General features: G+C 42.4%; 1 protein-coding gene and 1 long non-coding RNA gene across 7 annotated transcripts; one reads left to right on the top strand and one right to left on the bottom strand.

The window, feature by feature from the left end:
• Window positions 1-2,542: 2,542 nt before the first annotated feature.
• Window positions 2,543-7,781, bottom strand: MAS1 (MAS1 proto-oncogene, G protein-coupled receptor). Of its 6 annotated transcripts, XM_069008556.1 has the most exons (4): window positions 7,716-7,781; window positions 7,490-7,546; window positions 5,614-6,010; window positions 2,543-3,877 (listed from the first exon to the last, which is right to left on the bottom strand). In XM_069008556.1, exon 4 carries the CDS (start codon window positions 3,838-3,840, stop codon window positions 2,851-2,853), a length of 990 nt encoding a protein of 329 aa, XP_068864657.1. In that variant the 5' UTR covers window positions 3,841-3,877; window positions 5,614-6,010; window positions 7,490-7,546; window positions 7,716-7,781; the 3' UTR covers window positions 2,543-2,850. The 6 variants fall into 6 exon arrangements, with proteins under 6 accessions (XP_068864657.1, XP_068864663.1, XP_068864660.1 ...); XM_069008562.1 differs by lacking the exon at window positions 5,614-6,010; XM_069008559.1 differs by lacking the exons at window positions 7,490-7,546; window positions 7,716-7,781 and having other exon boundaries at window positions 5,614-6,162.
• A 2,451-nt stretch (window positions 7,782-10,232) lies between these two features.
• LOC138107281 (uncharacterized) lies at window positions 10,233-17,021 on the top strand. Its single transcript, XR_011149373.1, has 3 exons — window positions 10,233-10,290; window positions 13,888-14,066; window positions 15,572-17,021. It is a non-coding gene; the product is annotated as an uncharacterized lncRNA (long non-coding RNA).
• Window positions 17,022-17,368: the final 347 nt, after the last annotated feature.

The following is a 17,368-nucleotide window of genomic DNA, read 5'->3' as shown; positions in this document are numbered from 1 at the left end:
TAGGCAGGAAAGAGTGGCACAGAAAAATTAGATGCTAATACTGCATTAAAACAGAACCCACATCTCTAAGCTCCATGGCTAGTACTTGACCCACTAGATGATCTTTCCTGTTCTACACCACTACAGAGTGCTTACACCATCTGATCTGCGCAATGGTATTTCAATATCTCCCACAGTTGCAAATAATTTTTAAAAATGCAAGCTGGTGGAGAATCACATCCTTGTTGTGCAACAAATTGTCACATTTTCCCTGTCTTTTTTTTTTTTTAATCATGGAATCATGTGCTTATTCGTTTCCCTTGTAATGCAGCCTGTATGCACAGAGAACAGTCACCAGGTGCTATGATAAAGAAGAAAGAATATCCCTAAGTTATTTTTATCTATTGACTGGGAAATTCTAATAATTTTTCAACTGCTAGGTGTTCATTCTCATTTGTCCTTCTGGATGTTCATCTCATGCTGAGTGTTAATCTTCTTTGCTCTGTGAACTGATCTATGGACAGTTGTCCAAAATCTGAAACATTTGGAGGCATGGCAAGGTGGAAAGGGGTAAGAAGCTAAAAGTCCTAGAGCACCTATTCAGCTCACAAGCACCCAGATTTCCCTGCTGCATATTATTGCTTCTTCAGATCTACTGCCCTGGCTGCATGCATAGTGATCCTTAACCCAAGCCTGTCATAATAATCTGGATATGTTTAAGCACTGTAAATCATATGCCTTGCCTCACCTGCATCACTCTGAGAGAACTGGGTTACATGTGGGGTTACAGCAGAAGCATGTTTTGAAGATACTTCCTGCAAAGTTGCCCCTCTCTCTGGTTCTCCATGTAGTTATTGTAAAGGGTCTGGAGGTAAGGGTAGGGAATGGCTTTAAAGGAAAGTCTGGGGTTTTTTTGGTGGGGGCTAGATCTACCCTGCTATTGAATTTTATGGCATTTATCAGTGTTGACAAATTTCCCCACAGTCCCCCAGCCCCCAGCAGCTGCATGTACACACATGACACATGTATGTGGACATCACACTCATGCTTTCCCCCTGGCCCTCCCTCACAAGGTGTCCACAGACCTGCTTGCCCTATTCTGCCCTCCCCATCGGCAGTGGGGCACTGCTCAGCTGATGTGTCATTCCAGCAGCACAGTAGATCTCTGCGCTGAGAGAGAAGCAGACTCCACTCATCTACCACCCGAACTAGTAGAGGTGACAAGCCTGGGACTAGATTTTCAAAGACAAAAACTGGAACGAGTCATAGAGAGGGACTGTCATAGATAAAGGTTTTGATGGAGTGAGGGACTCAGGAAGACATAAGGGTAACCTCTTCCTTCTCCCAAGTCTTTCTACAAGACGCATTGTAACACTTCAATGTAAGGAGAAAGGGGCACATGCGTAAAAAGAATATTTATCCTTCTGAGATCTCTGCTCTACATGAATTCCCATCTGTCTAAACCTACAATCTTCCTTATTCCAGGACTGGCAGTCTTTCAACAAAGGAGGGGTGGGTTGTATTTTTCTTTCCCCAGTTAGCTATTAAGTGTTCCGATGGAAACTTGGCGGGAAGCTGAAGATGCTGCTTTTGCTTGTGAGGGGAGGTCTCAGTTCCTGCTGAATTTGGAGCTCCATGAGGGCCAGAAGCAAATGTCTGTCTCTTTGAAAGTGCCACAGTGCTCTGACTGCCGAGATCTCCCATGTTGAGTGTGATAAAGCTGATCTGGCCTCATCCTCTCTGCTGTTGTCCTCTGCAGATTGGGCAAGTGGCCCTGGGAATTAAACTCCACAAAATACCAGGCCCAGTACCCTGGCATACAACAGAGGGAGGCAGGCAGCTGGAACAGTGTGGCTGGTGTGTAGCTCCAGTCATTCATTGTGTGAGGCACCTTTCTTTTTTCTGTTTTTCCAAAACTGATTGTTATAAAACAGAGAGGTCACATAGGGAATGTATTCTCCAGAGAAGAGATAAATAGTAAGTGGCTGGGACAGCAAATGTTGGGACTGACTTTCTCATAGACTCCTTGAATATCTAAACCTACAGGAATGCTGACATTTTGGGGATAAGCCAGCCCCACCCTTCATAATTAGGGCAAAAGCCCTCTGTGAGTTGACAACACCCCTGTGTTGCCAGATACTCCTATGTGTTAAGTACTGAATTATCCAAGGACCCAGAGACAAGTTGATGTCAGTGGAAATTATGCAACATATACTTTGAAAACAAACTCTGAAGTAGCCCCTTAATGACAGATGAATTAGGCCATTTAATATATACTTAAATGTCTTGCTAGATCAAAGTTAGGCCGTATGTGCTTGGCTATGCATGGGGACTTACTCTCATATGTGGATTTCTTCCTCTGTTTCCCCCAGGGACCAGCTCTTTTGGGCACTTAAACAAGCTGGAAACAGTTGAAACTAAATCCCAGTATGTAACGTGAATCCTGCGTTTAGTGGGTTTGACTTTTAAAAATGCGAATGCACACAGGCCCTGATGACTTCAATAGCATTTATGGGTGCTCGGTGCTTTTATAAATGTCACACTATTTATAAAATATTTCTGTGTTCTTTTTTTATATTCTCTGTTGGCCTAGCTCTTTTCCACTGTGGTGTCTTTGATTGGCATAGTCACATCAGGATGTAGCATGTGTTTGAATAATTAAGAAAATACAAATAAAAATTAAAAAAAAAAAAACAAATAAAAGTTATCTTTATTCTAGTCCATATTTTTCCACTGCTCACCCACCAAAGATAACAATACCACTTCACCACTGCTTTTTACATTCTGTGGAAGAAAAATACTTTGGTTTTGCAGTGGTTTATTAAATGTTTTAAGTCCAATTATTTGCCCCTAGAGTTTCCCCCCTAAGCTTTAGAAAATTGTTTCGGCTATATCCAAACTCATGCCAACTTCCTGGCTTCTTGGCCGCAACCCGTCAGTGAGTGCTCTGCTAAGGACCACTTTGAGGCTCTCCTTGAACCTCTTCTTCTTGCTGCTTCCTACAAAGAAGTAAACCAGGGGGTTGATGCTACTGTTAACGGTGGAGAGAACAACGGTGACGTGGTTCTGCTGGCTGAGCAAAGATGACCAGTGGTGGTAATTCAGAAGATACAACAGCCTCATAGGCATGGCAAAGATGAGGAACACAATGACTGTGGCCACAATGATGATGTAGAGCTTTGACGAATGAGGTCTCAGGGAGTTACGGTGAATCCTGATAACCAGGATCAGGCTGGATAGAATCATTAGAGGAATGAAGATCATGAAAGTCAGGATCCATGTGAAGATGAGCAGTGCGTGGCAATGGTTGCCATCGTTGAATTGTTCCTTGGTTGAATCATCTTTGCATGTTAAATATTCGGCTACTGTCATGAAAAAAGACAGAGTCCACAGAATTGCACACACAATTGCCGATTGATGCTGTGACCGGTGGCATCGGTACCAGATGGGGTAAACAATAGACAGACACCTCTCAATACTGATGGCTGTCAGGAGATAGAGACCAGTATTATAGCCAAGAAGGAAGACAATTGATAGTGTGGTGGTTACATAATAGTAAAACCCATATGCGAATCCAAAACCAGCGATGTACTCAATTGACAGAATAAATGTACAAAGCAGTAAGGAGATATCAGCAATGGACAAATGTGTGATGTACGCAGTGAATGGGTTTCTTTTGATCTGGAAGCAGAGGCACCAGAGGACAATTCCATTTTCACAAAAACCCAGGAAGGAGATGATCATAATTACCCAAAGTGGGGTCAATATCTCCCAGACCCTTTCCTGTGTAGAAATGTTTCTGTGCATTGAGATGTTCTCTGTGCCTTCGCTGGGATGAAACGTTATGTTTGACTCATCCATGGGGAAAGCTCAAGTTTGGATAGCACAGCTCTTCCTTCTGCAAATATGTATAAAAATATACTGTGAGCATTGTGTGCTCCTCCCCTCCCCCTTTTTCCTTCTGTTTTGTGGACCCTCAATTTCTGGTCATACATGAAGGCCTTGGCAAAAGGAACACCAGCTTTGATATACTGATGCTAGCTAAAACCCAGTTGGAGCTACTCTTGGCAATGTTAAAGATCACTGAGTCCATCATGCTAGCAGAAATCCTGAGCCACCTTCTCTAAGGGGCTCAGCCTGTGAGTGCTACACCACAGCTAAAGAGATGCTCTTAAAGAGCTCTTGGACAATCATTGCAGTTTCATGATGTAGTCATAGTCATGACAAATGGCATTGGTGGTTTTTGTTAGAGCCCTAGATTGTTCCCAGACAGGACTCTTCAGTTCCTATTGAAGCTAATGGCATTAATTTTAAGTTAAACATATGCATTTCAAGTGAATTTGTCTCATAGGTTTTTTGGTTTAAAAAAAAAAAATGATACCAACATCGGTTTTCCAGAAAGGGATTTAATTAAGTAAGTAAAAATAATATGTAGTTTCTCAGCATTGTATTCCCTCCAAGTACAGAGGTGGAGGGAAGGCAAAATGCCACTGTTTTGAGAAAACAATTTCTTACCTGCTTTAGGTGTCATTTATCACAGCATAACATAATTTAACCATGTTTACACATAGCACGATGGTAGGTATCTTGCAAACATTACAAATCTAACCCATCACAAGGAGATGTTCATCACATAATGTTCATCATCATCATCAACATCAGAAGCTGTTTAGGTTCCCTGTCATTGTTATAATGGTTTTAACTGTTGTTTTTCTGAGTTATGGGGTAAATTCTCCTTTTGTATGTCTCCTTTTATCTCATAACAGAGAGTTAGTAGCATTGGCTTCAGCTGATTTTCATACAAGTATTTCATACCCCATTCCCTGTTAACTTCCCAGCTGCCCTGTGATGATACACAGTCACATTCAGGACATTTTGGATTTACTGATGTTTGTAGGAACTAATTGTTGACAATAAGCTTACCTAGCTGAGTTGGTTCATCCATATAACCTACCTTGTTCATTAACATGCCATAATGAGAATTTACCCACACCCTCAAGTAGTTAAGAACATCAAATGCAAGGTAAAGAAGTTTTACTGGGGCAGCTTTTGCAATGATTATTTGAAGAGAGCCATTCACCCCAGTCATAGTTGTTCTCTCATAAGCCTTGCATTTCCTGGTTTCAAAACAGCTCCTTAAGACAGGAAATCACAGTCTTAAGAATGAGCATTATGTAAAGAACCTGGGAAGCCTCAGGGTTTGCTGGCATTTAAACCTGTGCAAAAATGTTAATGATGATGCCACCTGTATGCTGACCATGCCACCACCTGAGACAGTTGAAGGCAACAAACAACATAGCTGGAGATGTGGTAGAGAAGTGAGAGTGAGTGCAACAAGTGAATGCAGTGACCAGAATGAGTGGCGAGCCTCCCAAGCAGTGTTCTGCAAAAACTGCAGAGGGAAGGTGCTCAAACAGTGTGCTGCTGGAAGCATAGTAAAGTTTCACAGAAAAAAGGAGAGGAGAAACTACTTCAAGAGTTAAAACAAATAGGAAAGGAAAAGGAGAATGAAAATACTCAAGTGTGGAAAAAAAAGACTTGGAGTATGAAAATATTCAAGCAAGTTTGTATCACTGTAGAAAAGGAGTTTTCTCTCTGGAGAGTAAAACAAGGAGGAAAAAGTTCTCGACTTACTAAGGTCATTCCCACATGACAGCATTCAGAGATGAGGATGGAAAGAATCCTCTCCTTCCAGATACATCCATGGTTTGTTCAGATTTCCTTGAAGCTGTTGAAGAACTTCCTTGAAGAAGCTGAAGGTTACCTTCTCCAACCATGTGCGTTTGGTAAAAGGGGGAGCAAATAGTGACTCTGACCATGACTCAAAAAGAAGTGTGCAGTCCTCCCATTGCTCCAAAAGTCTGAGGCATGCCAAATAAAGGGTTCCAGGCTCATCATCTGAGGCTGAGCTTCAAATGGCATCACTCAGTAACTGGCAACTCATCTAGCTGAAAGCCTGGGATTTAACTCTTGTGGGAACTGAATGGCAGTATATGGAAAGTTGTCCTGAGCTGCTACAATACCAAGAGACCTAGTTTAAACAAACAAACATGAAGGGAGTAGAAAATCTATTTGGGGATGTTAAGATCCAAAGAAAAAATCTCAATTTAGAACTGTGCCACCACATGCCATCTAAAAAAATAAAAGTTGATTCACAAATTTGTTTTATATTTCTTTATATGAGAAAACAAGAAAGTGAGAAGGACAGAGGGAGAATGAAAAAGAAGGAAAGAAATAGAAAAATGATAGGAGATGAAGGAAAAAAGAAAGAGAAGGGAAGAAAAATAAAGAAAAAAGGAAAGAAGGAAAGAAACCACAGAGCAAAGAAAATAGCCCATCATTGTGTTAGTCTCATACATTCATTCCTCTAGGTAAAATCTGTATCTTGAGATTAATCTACAAAAAAAAAAAAACCAACAAAAAAAACCAACTCAAACCCAGAAATCTTTTCATGAGATTTAAACAGTCTCCCCTGAAAAGTTCAAACAAGACCAAGAACTTGAAAAGTCCCCTGAGGATGCCCCCTGCTTTTGCCCCAAGTATTAGGTTGTTTTTATATTCAGATATTAGCAGAACAAACATTCTTAGCCAAATAAGGAGAGAATTTGCTTGGTCTTCTCCTTTAAATGTTTCACTAAAACTACCAAATCCCCAAACGGGAAGAGCAACTAACTAATGTGAGAAATAAATGACCCCAAAGGGAGGGTCAGAATAAAGTTAGGAAAGAAACAGAGTGAAATAAAACAACTTCTAAATGGTTTTTGTTGTCTTAAGTTGTAATCTACCTTACGTTCAACACCGATGGGACCAAAAATTTCAAGCTACTTCTGAAAAAGGAAAAAACCTGTTCCTTTCCCCAAAAAGGAAATATGCATACAAGTAATGAGAAGAATCATTGTAGGAATCTGTTAATATGTCAGGATTGACCAGGAACTCGTATTTGCAGCCCACTGCAATCCAAAATCAGGGATGCCCTGGCTTCCCTGTCCCCAAGAGGCAGTTGGTTTGTGAGACCTCCCTCATGCACACAGCACCTCCTTCATGACTGATCCCTGTAGCACCATCACTCACCATCTACACAGCCAGGACACCAGAGTGAAACCTGGTCTTGAGGGGAATAGGTCACAAATACACCTTGTCCTTGGTGGTTTTGGGAGTAAGAGGAAGGTTGAACAGTGGTGTTTATATCAGATGCTGCCAAGAGTTGGAGCAGCTACTTCTGAATCAGTTTAACTATTCAGATATGAGCAAGGGGGCTACAATAGCAAAACGTGGAATTTGAATAGACCTTGGGACTAGAAATTGGTACTAACAGTAAAGACACGATGGGCAATATGGAAACTCTTTTAATTTTGATCTAAATGGAATATACAGCAAGATGTCACGTGAATGATAATTTATCCTGAAACTTTGACACTAACTTGGTGGGACAGAGCAGATTTGCAGTACAAGTAAACTGAAAGGAATAACACCTGCAAATATCCTGTATGTAGGAAACTAGTAGTGTTACCTTTTATCATTTTTCTTTGAGTCTTTGAATAATTTCATGTTCTTCTATCTCCAATTCCTGGAAGCAGAAGGCAACCTGTAAAGAACTTGAAATTCATTCATTAAACACCACCCAACAACCTAGGATTTGTAAACCAGATTAGAGGGATTTATGTGGTTGGTACAGGTGCCAGGATATAAAAAAGCTTCTGTGTACCCAGGAGTCAGATCTCCCACTACATACTTACATGAGCCATAACAAAAACCCCTCAGGGATGAGCTTTGGTAGCACTTTCAGGAAGGGCAATTTTTCCTGATGGTCACTCAGTCATTACCACTTTCCAGCTGTAATTCATTCCTTGATTACTCAGCTCTAACAAAGGTTTGGAGTTGGGCTTAAGTTTCAGAGTGTGGATTGGACATCTGAGTGCAAACCACTAACAGAGAGCTAAAGGGCACACTGAAAAACAGGGTTTGTAAGAGGGGCAAAGACTAAACAGGAGGCTTTAGGGTACTGTGGAGAGCAAAGAGAGGACTATGGGGCACACTGAGAACAAGCTGGAGAGGGACTTCTTACAAGGGCATGTAGCGATAAGACAAAGGGAAATGGCTTTTAACTGAGAGTAGATTTAGATCAGATACTAGGAAAAAATTCTTTATTGTGGGGGTGGTGAGGCAGTGGAATGAGTTTCCCAGAGACGCTGTGGATGCGCCATGCCTGGAAGTGTACCAGGCCAAGTTGGTTGGGGCTCTGAGAAATCTTATCTAGTGGAAGGTGTCCCTGCCCATGGCAGGGAGGTTGGAACTGTATGATCTTTAAGGTCCCTTCCAACACAAACCATTCTATTCTACAAAATGTATGGATCCTAAGGGTCTTAAGACCCCTTAAGACTCACAGAGAGTGGAAGAGCCATGATGACTTACAGATACCCCTCAGCAGGTGATATGAGAGTGTCATTAAAGTAGGGGTTAGGCATGGGGTAAACTTAAGAGTTAAGGTTACCCTAACCCAAAACCCACCACAGAACTTGCTGGACATCTTTTACCCTACTCGTACCAGCCATGATCCCAGCATATGTCAGTTCCCAGAAGGGTGGTAACTGATGGATTGTGTTTTATAGGCAACAGGCGTGAGAGCTGAATTTATTGTTGGTTTCTGCAAAGCAAGGTGAAAATACATGTCACCAGCAAGTTTTGAAACCAACAGGGCTCATCTGTTCATAGCTAAAAGTAAGGTTATGGTAGGAGTTAAAATTCTAGAAGACATCAGACAAAGACGACTAAGTCCAGAATTGGCGTAAGGCTGCAGACTCCTTGGTGGCTGCTCAGTTGTGAGGCCAGTTGTAAAATCCTATTAATGGCAATCATGGGATTGTGTTTTCATGAGAACAGTATGGAATAGCAGGCTCTAAGTCAAGGATTACTGCTTAATCCTGCAATCCTACTGAGAAACTTCGACAACTAAAGTTGGTAGAGGTGAATTAATTGTATTATTTTGTGGGTGGTTAAGACCCACCACATTTTGCTGATGAAAATGGATTTAGGGCCTGAAAGCCAAGTGTACTGTGGGGAACAGGGAAGAACTTTACCTGAGGAAAGAATAAGGCAGGCAATGAGAGATGGGGCAGTTTATAGTTGGTGTTGGGACAATACAGGCCCCTAAAATAGTTTGGTATGGCTGTTTTCAGATTACTTTTCTGTTCTTTGTCAGAGATGTTTTTGAATGATTCATGGATTTTTGGTTCTGCTCTGAAAATGCTGATGAGAAAAGCATAATTAATAGCGGACAGAAAGGTAGGGGCAGGTGAGCCCCAAGCTGGTGTGCAGATCTCTGGAAGCAAGGCAAGGTGTCTGGTCCATTACTCTGGTGGTGTTGCCCAGGCTGGTGGAAGGTTAGAGGACTTGTTTACGTGTTAACTTCATGGACTGACTGTCGCGTGAGCAAGGGAAGATTTGGAGATGTTCCTACTCTGACTTGAGCCGCACCTTCTTTTTTCTGACCTGCACGGCTCTGGGTGGCAAGCCAGAGCTCAGCACTCTGGGGTGATGCCAGCAGCAGCCGGAGCAGAGCTCCAGCTCGGCAGCCCCGGGGCGAGGCGTGTGCTGCTCACCCGCGTGTCTGCCGGGCTGCAGGGGGTCACAGCTGGCTCCACTCCCCACAGCCAGAGGGGGAGTCGGCCAGTTTGGCTGCAGAAGCTGTACAGACATATTCACACAATACCAGCTGGCCGTGTTTGCCCACCTGGGCTCAGCACACGTGGTGTTCTGGATCTGAGCTCATACCTCTGTGTGTGTCACAGCTGGTGAGGAAGCAGCCAGAGTAAATTGCAGGGAGTTTCCCAAATCAGAGTGAGTATCAGTAAGTAAGGAGCTCTTAGTGTTGCTGTGAGCTTGGGAAAACTAATATAAAATAACAAGGTTTCCTAATGCCCATCTTTATCCCCTGTATCCTTGGCTTTCAGAGGCTCCTCAGCTGTCTGCAGACCTACCATCAGTCAGAACATGCGTAGCAGGTGGTTGTTCTTACCTTGAAGACAGTGGGGTCTGTCCCCAGTGGAAATCTACCCTTGCTAAAATCATTCTGAGTCTTATTTCCCTCTCAGTCGGCTCACTGATGGCACAAATGGCTGCACCAAGCCCAGCATCATCACGCATCAAAAGAGAAAATACACTGCACCTGTCTGCTGGCAGCCCCAACAGCAACCAGGTGTTAGGGCCACCACTGCTATGTAGTGTAAGACAATACAGGAAACAGTCTTTTCTTTCTACATTTTCTTTTCGTGTATGTAAAACAATATGGGAAACCACTGGAGAGACAATAGGGTAAGAATGGCAGTAATAACTTGGCGTATATGATTAGAATAGGCAGTTTAAACCACTCTAGCTTTAGTTGTGCAAAGCAGAAGTTACACATTAGAAAATGTGACTGAGGCATGATAGAGATGAGTCAGAGTTCCCCATGATAAAATGTTGGAAGAAAAGCTCTGAATGGCAATTATCCAGTAATGCACACAGAGTAAGACATTTTGTATTACTGATAGTTACTGAAAGAAGGGTCTGATACCATGCTGCTTTCTCTCTCAACCTGCATTGTTTCTGATGTTCCCATCAACAGATATCCAAATCCTTCTTGAAACAGAGTTGCTTGTCAGACTAAGTTATGTCTGTCAAGTGCCTGCCCTAGTCAGAAAGATTGCCCTGAAATAATCTTTACTCTTGATTGTACTAATCTGTCTTCTTTCTTTTACCCCTGTTTACTTTTATTCTGTATCACATATTCATCATTTGAATGCATTTCCAACCTATCACAGAAATTAGCCATTATTCTTTATTTTCCCTCTGAACTGCAGGAATAGGTGGTTAAATAAGATGCTTGATGCACGTTACTGTGAAACCTGAATCTCTTTGGTTGGGCTTACTGAACACTCAGGATTTTTCACCTGAAGTCTGGTGGTTCACCTGTCTCCCTGTCCTCTGCACAAGAGAAAAAGCTACACTGCTGAGGATTCCTTGCAGTGAAATAATTTTTCAATTATTATTATTTAAATTATTTAAAAGGATGATAATTGCTGTACAGAGGCACCAGTAGCTAAAAAAAAAAAAATAGATATAGATGACACGGGAATTGTTAACAGCCCTTTTTGGACACTCTTTGGACTCAGCCAGGACAGGTCTGTGACTCCTTAGGGCAACATCTTTACAAGTAATCTAATGACATGCTGAAAATGTAACTACTGTGTATGACTGTAGTTAGATAATAAGCAGTAAACAACAAGAGCTTTATAATGACATGTCTGAATGAGGTGTGTATTACTGTGTGATGCCAGGGTTTAAAGAAGGAATTTCCATCAGAACTGTAAAAGTGGTCTAAAAGTCATGAATTAATTCAGTATTTCAAAAATCAAAATTTCAGTGTGTGTATCACATTGTGGTTCTGCAGGGAAACTGTAGCCCAGTTTTCTCATGTCTCATTTCTCCTTTTTGAACTGAACCTCTCACAGTGCACCATGGAATATGACTTTGTATTACAATCCTCTTTTCTCTTGGCGTCCAGCTGGGAGCATGACTAATAGAGATGAACCAGAGCACAGTGCATCAAAACATCATTGCAGAAGGGAAGTATTTCCTCCTGCTTTAGGATTTTTCCCAAATGCAGAATTTTTAAAATGAAGACTCTCAAGTAGCTAAACTGTTTCCTTTGAGAAAAGTTCTTCTATTATTTTTAATTGCTTCTAATACCCATCTCTTTCCAAAGACAAAACATAGACTCAGAGATAATTTTTATCTTTCAAGGTGACCCAGCTTGAACACAAGTGCAAAACAAGCTCATGCAGTAGGTTTACTGCATGAAGTCAGAAGGTCACTGAGTGAAACCACTGAACTGTCTCTTCTATCAAACATTTATATATGGAGTAGATCTAGAGTCCTAAAATGTAAAAAAGGCCATGATATTTTCTGAAAAAGGAAATTGTTAAAGTGTAGCAAGAGTACAGAACAATGACTCTGAGGGTAGAAATCATGAGGCCTGAGTTTACTCTGTTTCAGACTGCCTCAACATCATCAAAATTCCTCCTCTGCAAAATGGGAGTAGCATGGGAGCACTGGGAGGCCAACTTCAAATCTGTGAGACACTTATCTAATATAGTAATATAAATACTAAAAATATAAGAAATTTACCTACTACTTCAACCTCACAAACACAATAAGAAATTAGTTTGATTCTATTACAGTAAAAACAAGGGGTCTTGGCTTTTTATTTATATATTTCCACCTTTTTCAACTTTCTCCTTTATACCTTCAACAGAAATGGGACAAGATGTTAAGCTGTGGTAGTCATCACATGGAAATCCGTGTCATTTAACCAGCTAAATAATTCAGGCCCTGCATGTGAGCAAAGGCTGCTTTTGAGGACTCCAGGTTCAGGATTTTTAGCTCCTACAGTGATGTAGTGGTGCATCTTGCCAAAGTTCCAGCATAAACATCTGTAGTGGCTGTGTCATCAGTTTACTCTCAGAAGCAGTATTGATCTGTTCTCTTCTATTCACAGTTTGATTTGGTAACAAAGTATTTGCCTTGCAGAGTTGAGGTAACACTAAATAAGCTGTGTAGTGGACAACAACCAACCAAATTGCAGCTGGAGATAAAGAGCCGGAAGTTCTGCATTTTTTAGGAATTCCACTTCTTCCTGCATCAAAACTTAAGTTTCCTTCTTCCGCTGAGTTGGAGGTGTTAAAGACATCACTGCTTTTTCCCTCCCCTTAAAAGGGACTTCCAACAACTAAAATATGCTCAGAGTCAATTGAAGTCTCAGTATTTAGTTAATATAAAATATTTTCCTTAGAATTCAGGTGTTCCAGGGACTACTGCTGCCTCTATTTCCTGCTGAACACATTTCCCAGGACTACATTTTTCATTCCTTGTCATACTTTGCCTTTATCTTTTGATGACAAGGACACATACTTTTCCTTGCCCTATGAGCAACACACCACCATCTCTGGTGTGGCTCTTGGCCATCAACACGTGTTGTTGATCACAGTGGAGCCAGAGGCAGGGAGGGCTCCAGGGCATGTCCCAGGTGGGCAGTCGTGTCTGCAGTCGTGCACCCATGGTGGCATGGAGCGGGCCTGAGCCGGCTGTGCAGAGTAGAAACGCTCAGGTTACCACCACCCCCCAGGCCAACACAGTCCCAGTAAAACCCACAGGATGTAGCCCTGGCAACGAAGCACTTTCACTGCTCACAAGGCACCTACATGCAAAAGACTGAAGGTTGGCAGCTCTGTGTCATCTATCCTGTTTCTCATTATCTTATTTTTTTTCTCTCTCTCTGATCCTGGCTTAATCTTTTAATACATTGTTGTGGTTTACATGCACCCACATTCCCACTGACAAATATACATTTTCAGTGAGATTGAGGAGCAGAGTTTACAAGCATGACTCAGGGCACACTTAAATACACTTAATAAGTTTTCTGCAACTACGTTGTTATGTGGATTGTTCTGCTGTGGTACAAAGAAATCAGACTCTAATCTGAGACATATTCTCATGAAAGCTATTTCCTAGTCCTCCTCCAACTATAGATTGATGGAAGGAGATAGAGAGGTGTCAGTCACAGAGCTATACAGCTCCTCCTCATCAGGCCGAGTGTACCAATCACCCAGATGACTGTATAGTATACAATATGCATAATATTTATACACATATCTTGCCAAAATTAAACTTAGTACTCTCCCAGGTGAAGAAAGGCTTGGTTTCTGATGCTGGGGTATTTTTTTGAGGGACAGGGATGGGGGAAGGAACAATCAGCAAGAGACTAGAATACAGTTAGTGGTGTAGAAGCCATACGAGTCAGAGCAAAAAAAGTAGATTAAAGGATTAAGAGTAAAATAACCTGATGAACTGTATCTCTTTTTTTCACTGGAGGGTTTTGGAGACATTGTGATAGCTGAAGACCAAAATCAGAGCTGTCTTTTGACACTGCACAGAGATGGAGTGCCAGCATTCAGAGCTGGAAGGTAACTCCAGTGACAGTCCTGAAGCAAAGCCACATGCAGCTCCGTGTCAGGATGGCACGGCACTGGGGTTCATCTCTCACGTGGCAGGTGAGTCACTGGAGTCCGTGTCTCTTGCACCACAGCTGTAGGTGTGATGACTCTGCTGGGACACAGGAGGCAATATGAGTAGATGCTGGCCAGAATCTGTAAACATGTGGGGTTTTTTGTTCCTGTGACCTGTGATAGTCTCAGTGGGCATCTACTAATTCTGTTTTGGCAGAGTTAAAATACAGTATGGAATATGTGAGCCCAAAACCGGGGAATGAGCCCCAGGCTGTAAGGTGCATCCTGATCCCAGCTAACTAGTTTTACAGGGGTTTCTTGCATCCTCTCAGCTGCTTAAGAAAGCTTCCATGTGCACCTCAGGATGGGATCAGGGTGCAGGCTCTGAATACAAAGGCTTTGTATGGTATATAAACCACAAACTCTCCTGAAAGGTGAGGTCAAGTCAGGATGGCATGAGAACGTGGCCTAAATACTACCTAAATTTTAGCTTGTGTTCAGGCACTTTATTCAATCAAGGCTCAAATTCTTCAGTCTTCACATTTTCATCAGCTGGGAAGAAACAGCTGAGGGGTGGTACTGCCTGTTCCATGATTGCAAATGTAAATCTTTCTCGTGATGATAATTAAACTGTAGGTGCGTGATTCCTGAAGGAACATTGTGCCAGGCAAAACAAGGCCAGGCTTTTCAAGCATTCGTCTCCTTGTGTCAGTGGTGAAACAGACTTCCCTGGTGGGGAAACATGTGATTGATTAAGCCTAATTATGCCTTCTGGCTTCCAAGAACAGGCTTTATGTTAATGCAAGAGGAGATACAGTCTCTGCCCTAATTCACAGCCAAAAGCACTTCCCCACTGCAGTAACTGGCATGATCTGTAACTGGCAATACTCACATTCTCGATTGTTCCTCACACATCTCAAATACACCATTATATCACAGGCACATCACCCCCTTGTATCACTCTTGGACGTGGCTGTTGTAGCACCACAAGGCAAATTATGTGTTTGTGCACTTCAAAGCCTTTCTTTCCATAGAAAGTATTGCATAAGAGTCAAAATTATTTTGGAATAGGCACAGGTGGCCCCTCCCTTCTAGGGTCATTTTTTTCTCATATGGAGAAGCCAAGCTCAGATGAGGATTTGGAAACACTTCTGGGGAAAGGAGGGGAAGCATTTCCTTTTTGGCCTTCTGCCCTGGTCTTTTCTGCTCTTGGTTAGCTGCACAATCTGATGGCTGTAGAAGTCAGAGGTGTCCTCTCAGATAGCCCCCTCCTGGGGCTAGGCAAAGGCCTGGGCTGCTGTAGTCTGTTTGACAGCTGATTTGAAAACAAACAGACCTTTAAATAGTATTTCTGCCATTGCATTGGCTGCAAACTTTCAGCCCTGTGTTGAATTGGACCAAGCAAAAGGAACAAAATAAGCAGTGCTGAAATGACTCTTCTGCCTACTTTGTCTACCATATTACTCCAATGTCCACAGCTTTGGGTGTTTCTATTTCTCCCTTCCTTCTTTATGCTCTTTTTTTTTTTCTTTTTTCTGTCCTTTCATCAGTTCTGCAGCTCTCCCTTGAGATGTTCACTTTCTTCTTCTGAACACCTGAAGTGCCAGACAAGACTTGAGAGATTGGGAAAATGGAAAGAAGAATGATGCAAAGGACAAAAACTCTAAGGCAAAGAGGCATGGGACTTTTTCCTTTACTTCAGTGCAGAGCTGTCAAAGCATGAGTAAAACCAACATGACAGTGTGAAGAGTGCAGCCATCTTCAGTATCTCCCTGCCACGTCCTCTTTGCATTTCTACCCAGCAAGCCACTAGTCTGATCATAACCTGCTTCAGACCCTTCTCCTGTCACACCACCAGCAGTAAAAGTTCTTCTCTGTCTACATGCTCATTTCAAACTCACCCGCTGGCTCCAGGGGGCTGCCTTCACCCCCTCTGTCTACCTCAGGGAGAAAATCTATTTTTGTCCAATTGTTTATGTAAAGTCTTTATTTGGTAGAGGTCTTCCAGGACACAGACATACACACAAATCAGGGAACCTCAGAATTTTCTTCTCCTTCCTAATTTAGGCAGAAAAGAAAACCTTCTCTGTCACCTTAACCCTTTAGATACACTGAGCTTTGAAGAAATGTTACTTTTTTGGAGGTGTTATGCTGTCCCTCCCGTTACAACATCAACCCCAGAGCTTGTTCGAGTGCATGTAGTGACCTGCATCAGCTTTGTCTTCCACTTTCCTCCCTCATGGCTCATCCACAGACTTGGAACACCACTAACATGCTTGGCAAAAACGTAATGAAGTGGATTAGCTGGGGGTCCCCTCACCATGAACACGGTGGCTGCCACTGAATGTGTGCAGTTCTTCACATGCACAACTACCTATTATCTGCAAAAAGTAGTGTGCTGACTTTATTTGAGATACTTACGTCTAACACATATCTTAAACATTTTAATTACCACAGCAGCTCCCCCTGAAACCTTCAGCAAAGCTCACCCCTTGGCTTTACTGGGAACGGGACCCAGCATGACACTTGCTTGAATGTTGACTTACACTTTTTGTTCTGAAAAACTGAGGAAACTGCCTGTGAAGCACACTTTTCCCCTCCAGTTAGGAAATTATATGATTACTTCTGTTGGACATTATCTGAAAGTGTCAGAGTGCCTTGGCCTGGCTGACAAGATTGTATCACCTCTAGCATGACAGTACATCCAGGCTGGAAACTGATCTGGTACCAGAGGACCATGGCTTCTGGATGGCCTGGAAGGACAACAGGCAGAAAATCCTGAATACTTTCAGGAAAGAATATGATCAGCTTAAAGAAGGGATTTTTTTAATTGCAATAACAAGAAATTCAGCTTTGCAAAGTAAGAACTCCCTTCTAGTCCTGCATTCCCTCTCTAGCACATTAATGATCTTACTTTGGTGTAGTGCAAAAAAAAAAAGTCGGTATATTCTCCTTTGCATGTGTTCTGCCCTTGCGAATTCTGGATTCAAGTGCTTTGTGTGCAGGAGTGGTACTAATAAAGTCTGCTTATTTGGCTTTAATCTAGTTCATGAGTATGTCTGTGACTTTCCATTCCTGCACGACCAGTGGAGCCTTCAGCGTCCCATTTGCTTCGCTTTTCAGGTCTTGCAGGCAAGAGTTGTCTGAGAAAGAAGGTGGCTGTCTCCTGTCTCCTCCACGTCCTTCCTCCTCTCTCCCTAGAGACCAGAGCAACCTTAGACAACTGTAACAGCAAGAGTACACCCTTGTGCCCACAGTTCCTCCATCACAGGAAACAAAACAACACGTGAGGCTGCCACAGGGTTCACATTCAGCCCCAGCAAGAATGACAAGGGGATGGGCGCCGC

Source organism: Aphelocoma coerulescens, chromosome 3 (genome assembly GCF_041296385.1).
Source record: "Aphelocoma coerulescens isolate FSJ_1873_10779 chromosome 3, UR_Acoe_1.0, whole genome shotgun sequence".
Taxonomy (NCBI): Eukaryota; Metazoa; Chordata; class Aves; order Passeriformes; family Corvidae; genus Aphelocoma; species Aphelocoma coerulescens.
This window is presented reverse-complemented; position numbering and strand designations above follow the sequence as displayed.

Excerpts from the sequence above, each read along its gene's own strand:
- MAS1 (XM_069008556.1), bottom strand. The coding sequence starts at position 3,840 with ATGGATGAGTCAAACATAACGTTTCATCCCAGCGAAGGCACAGAGAAC.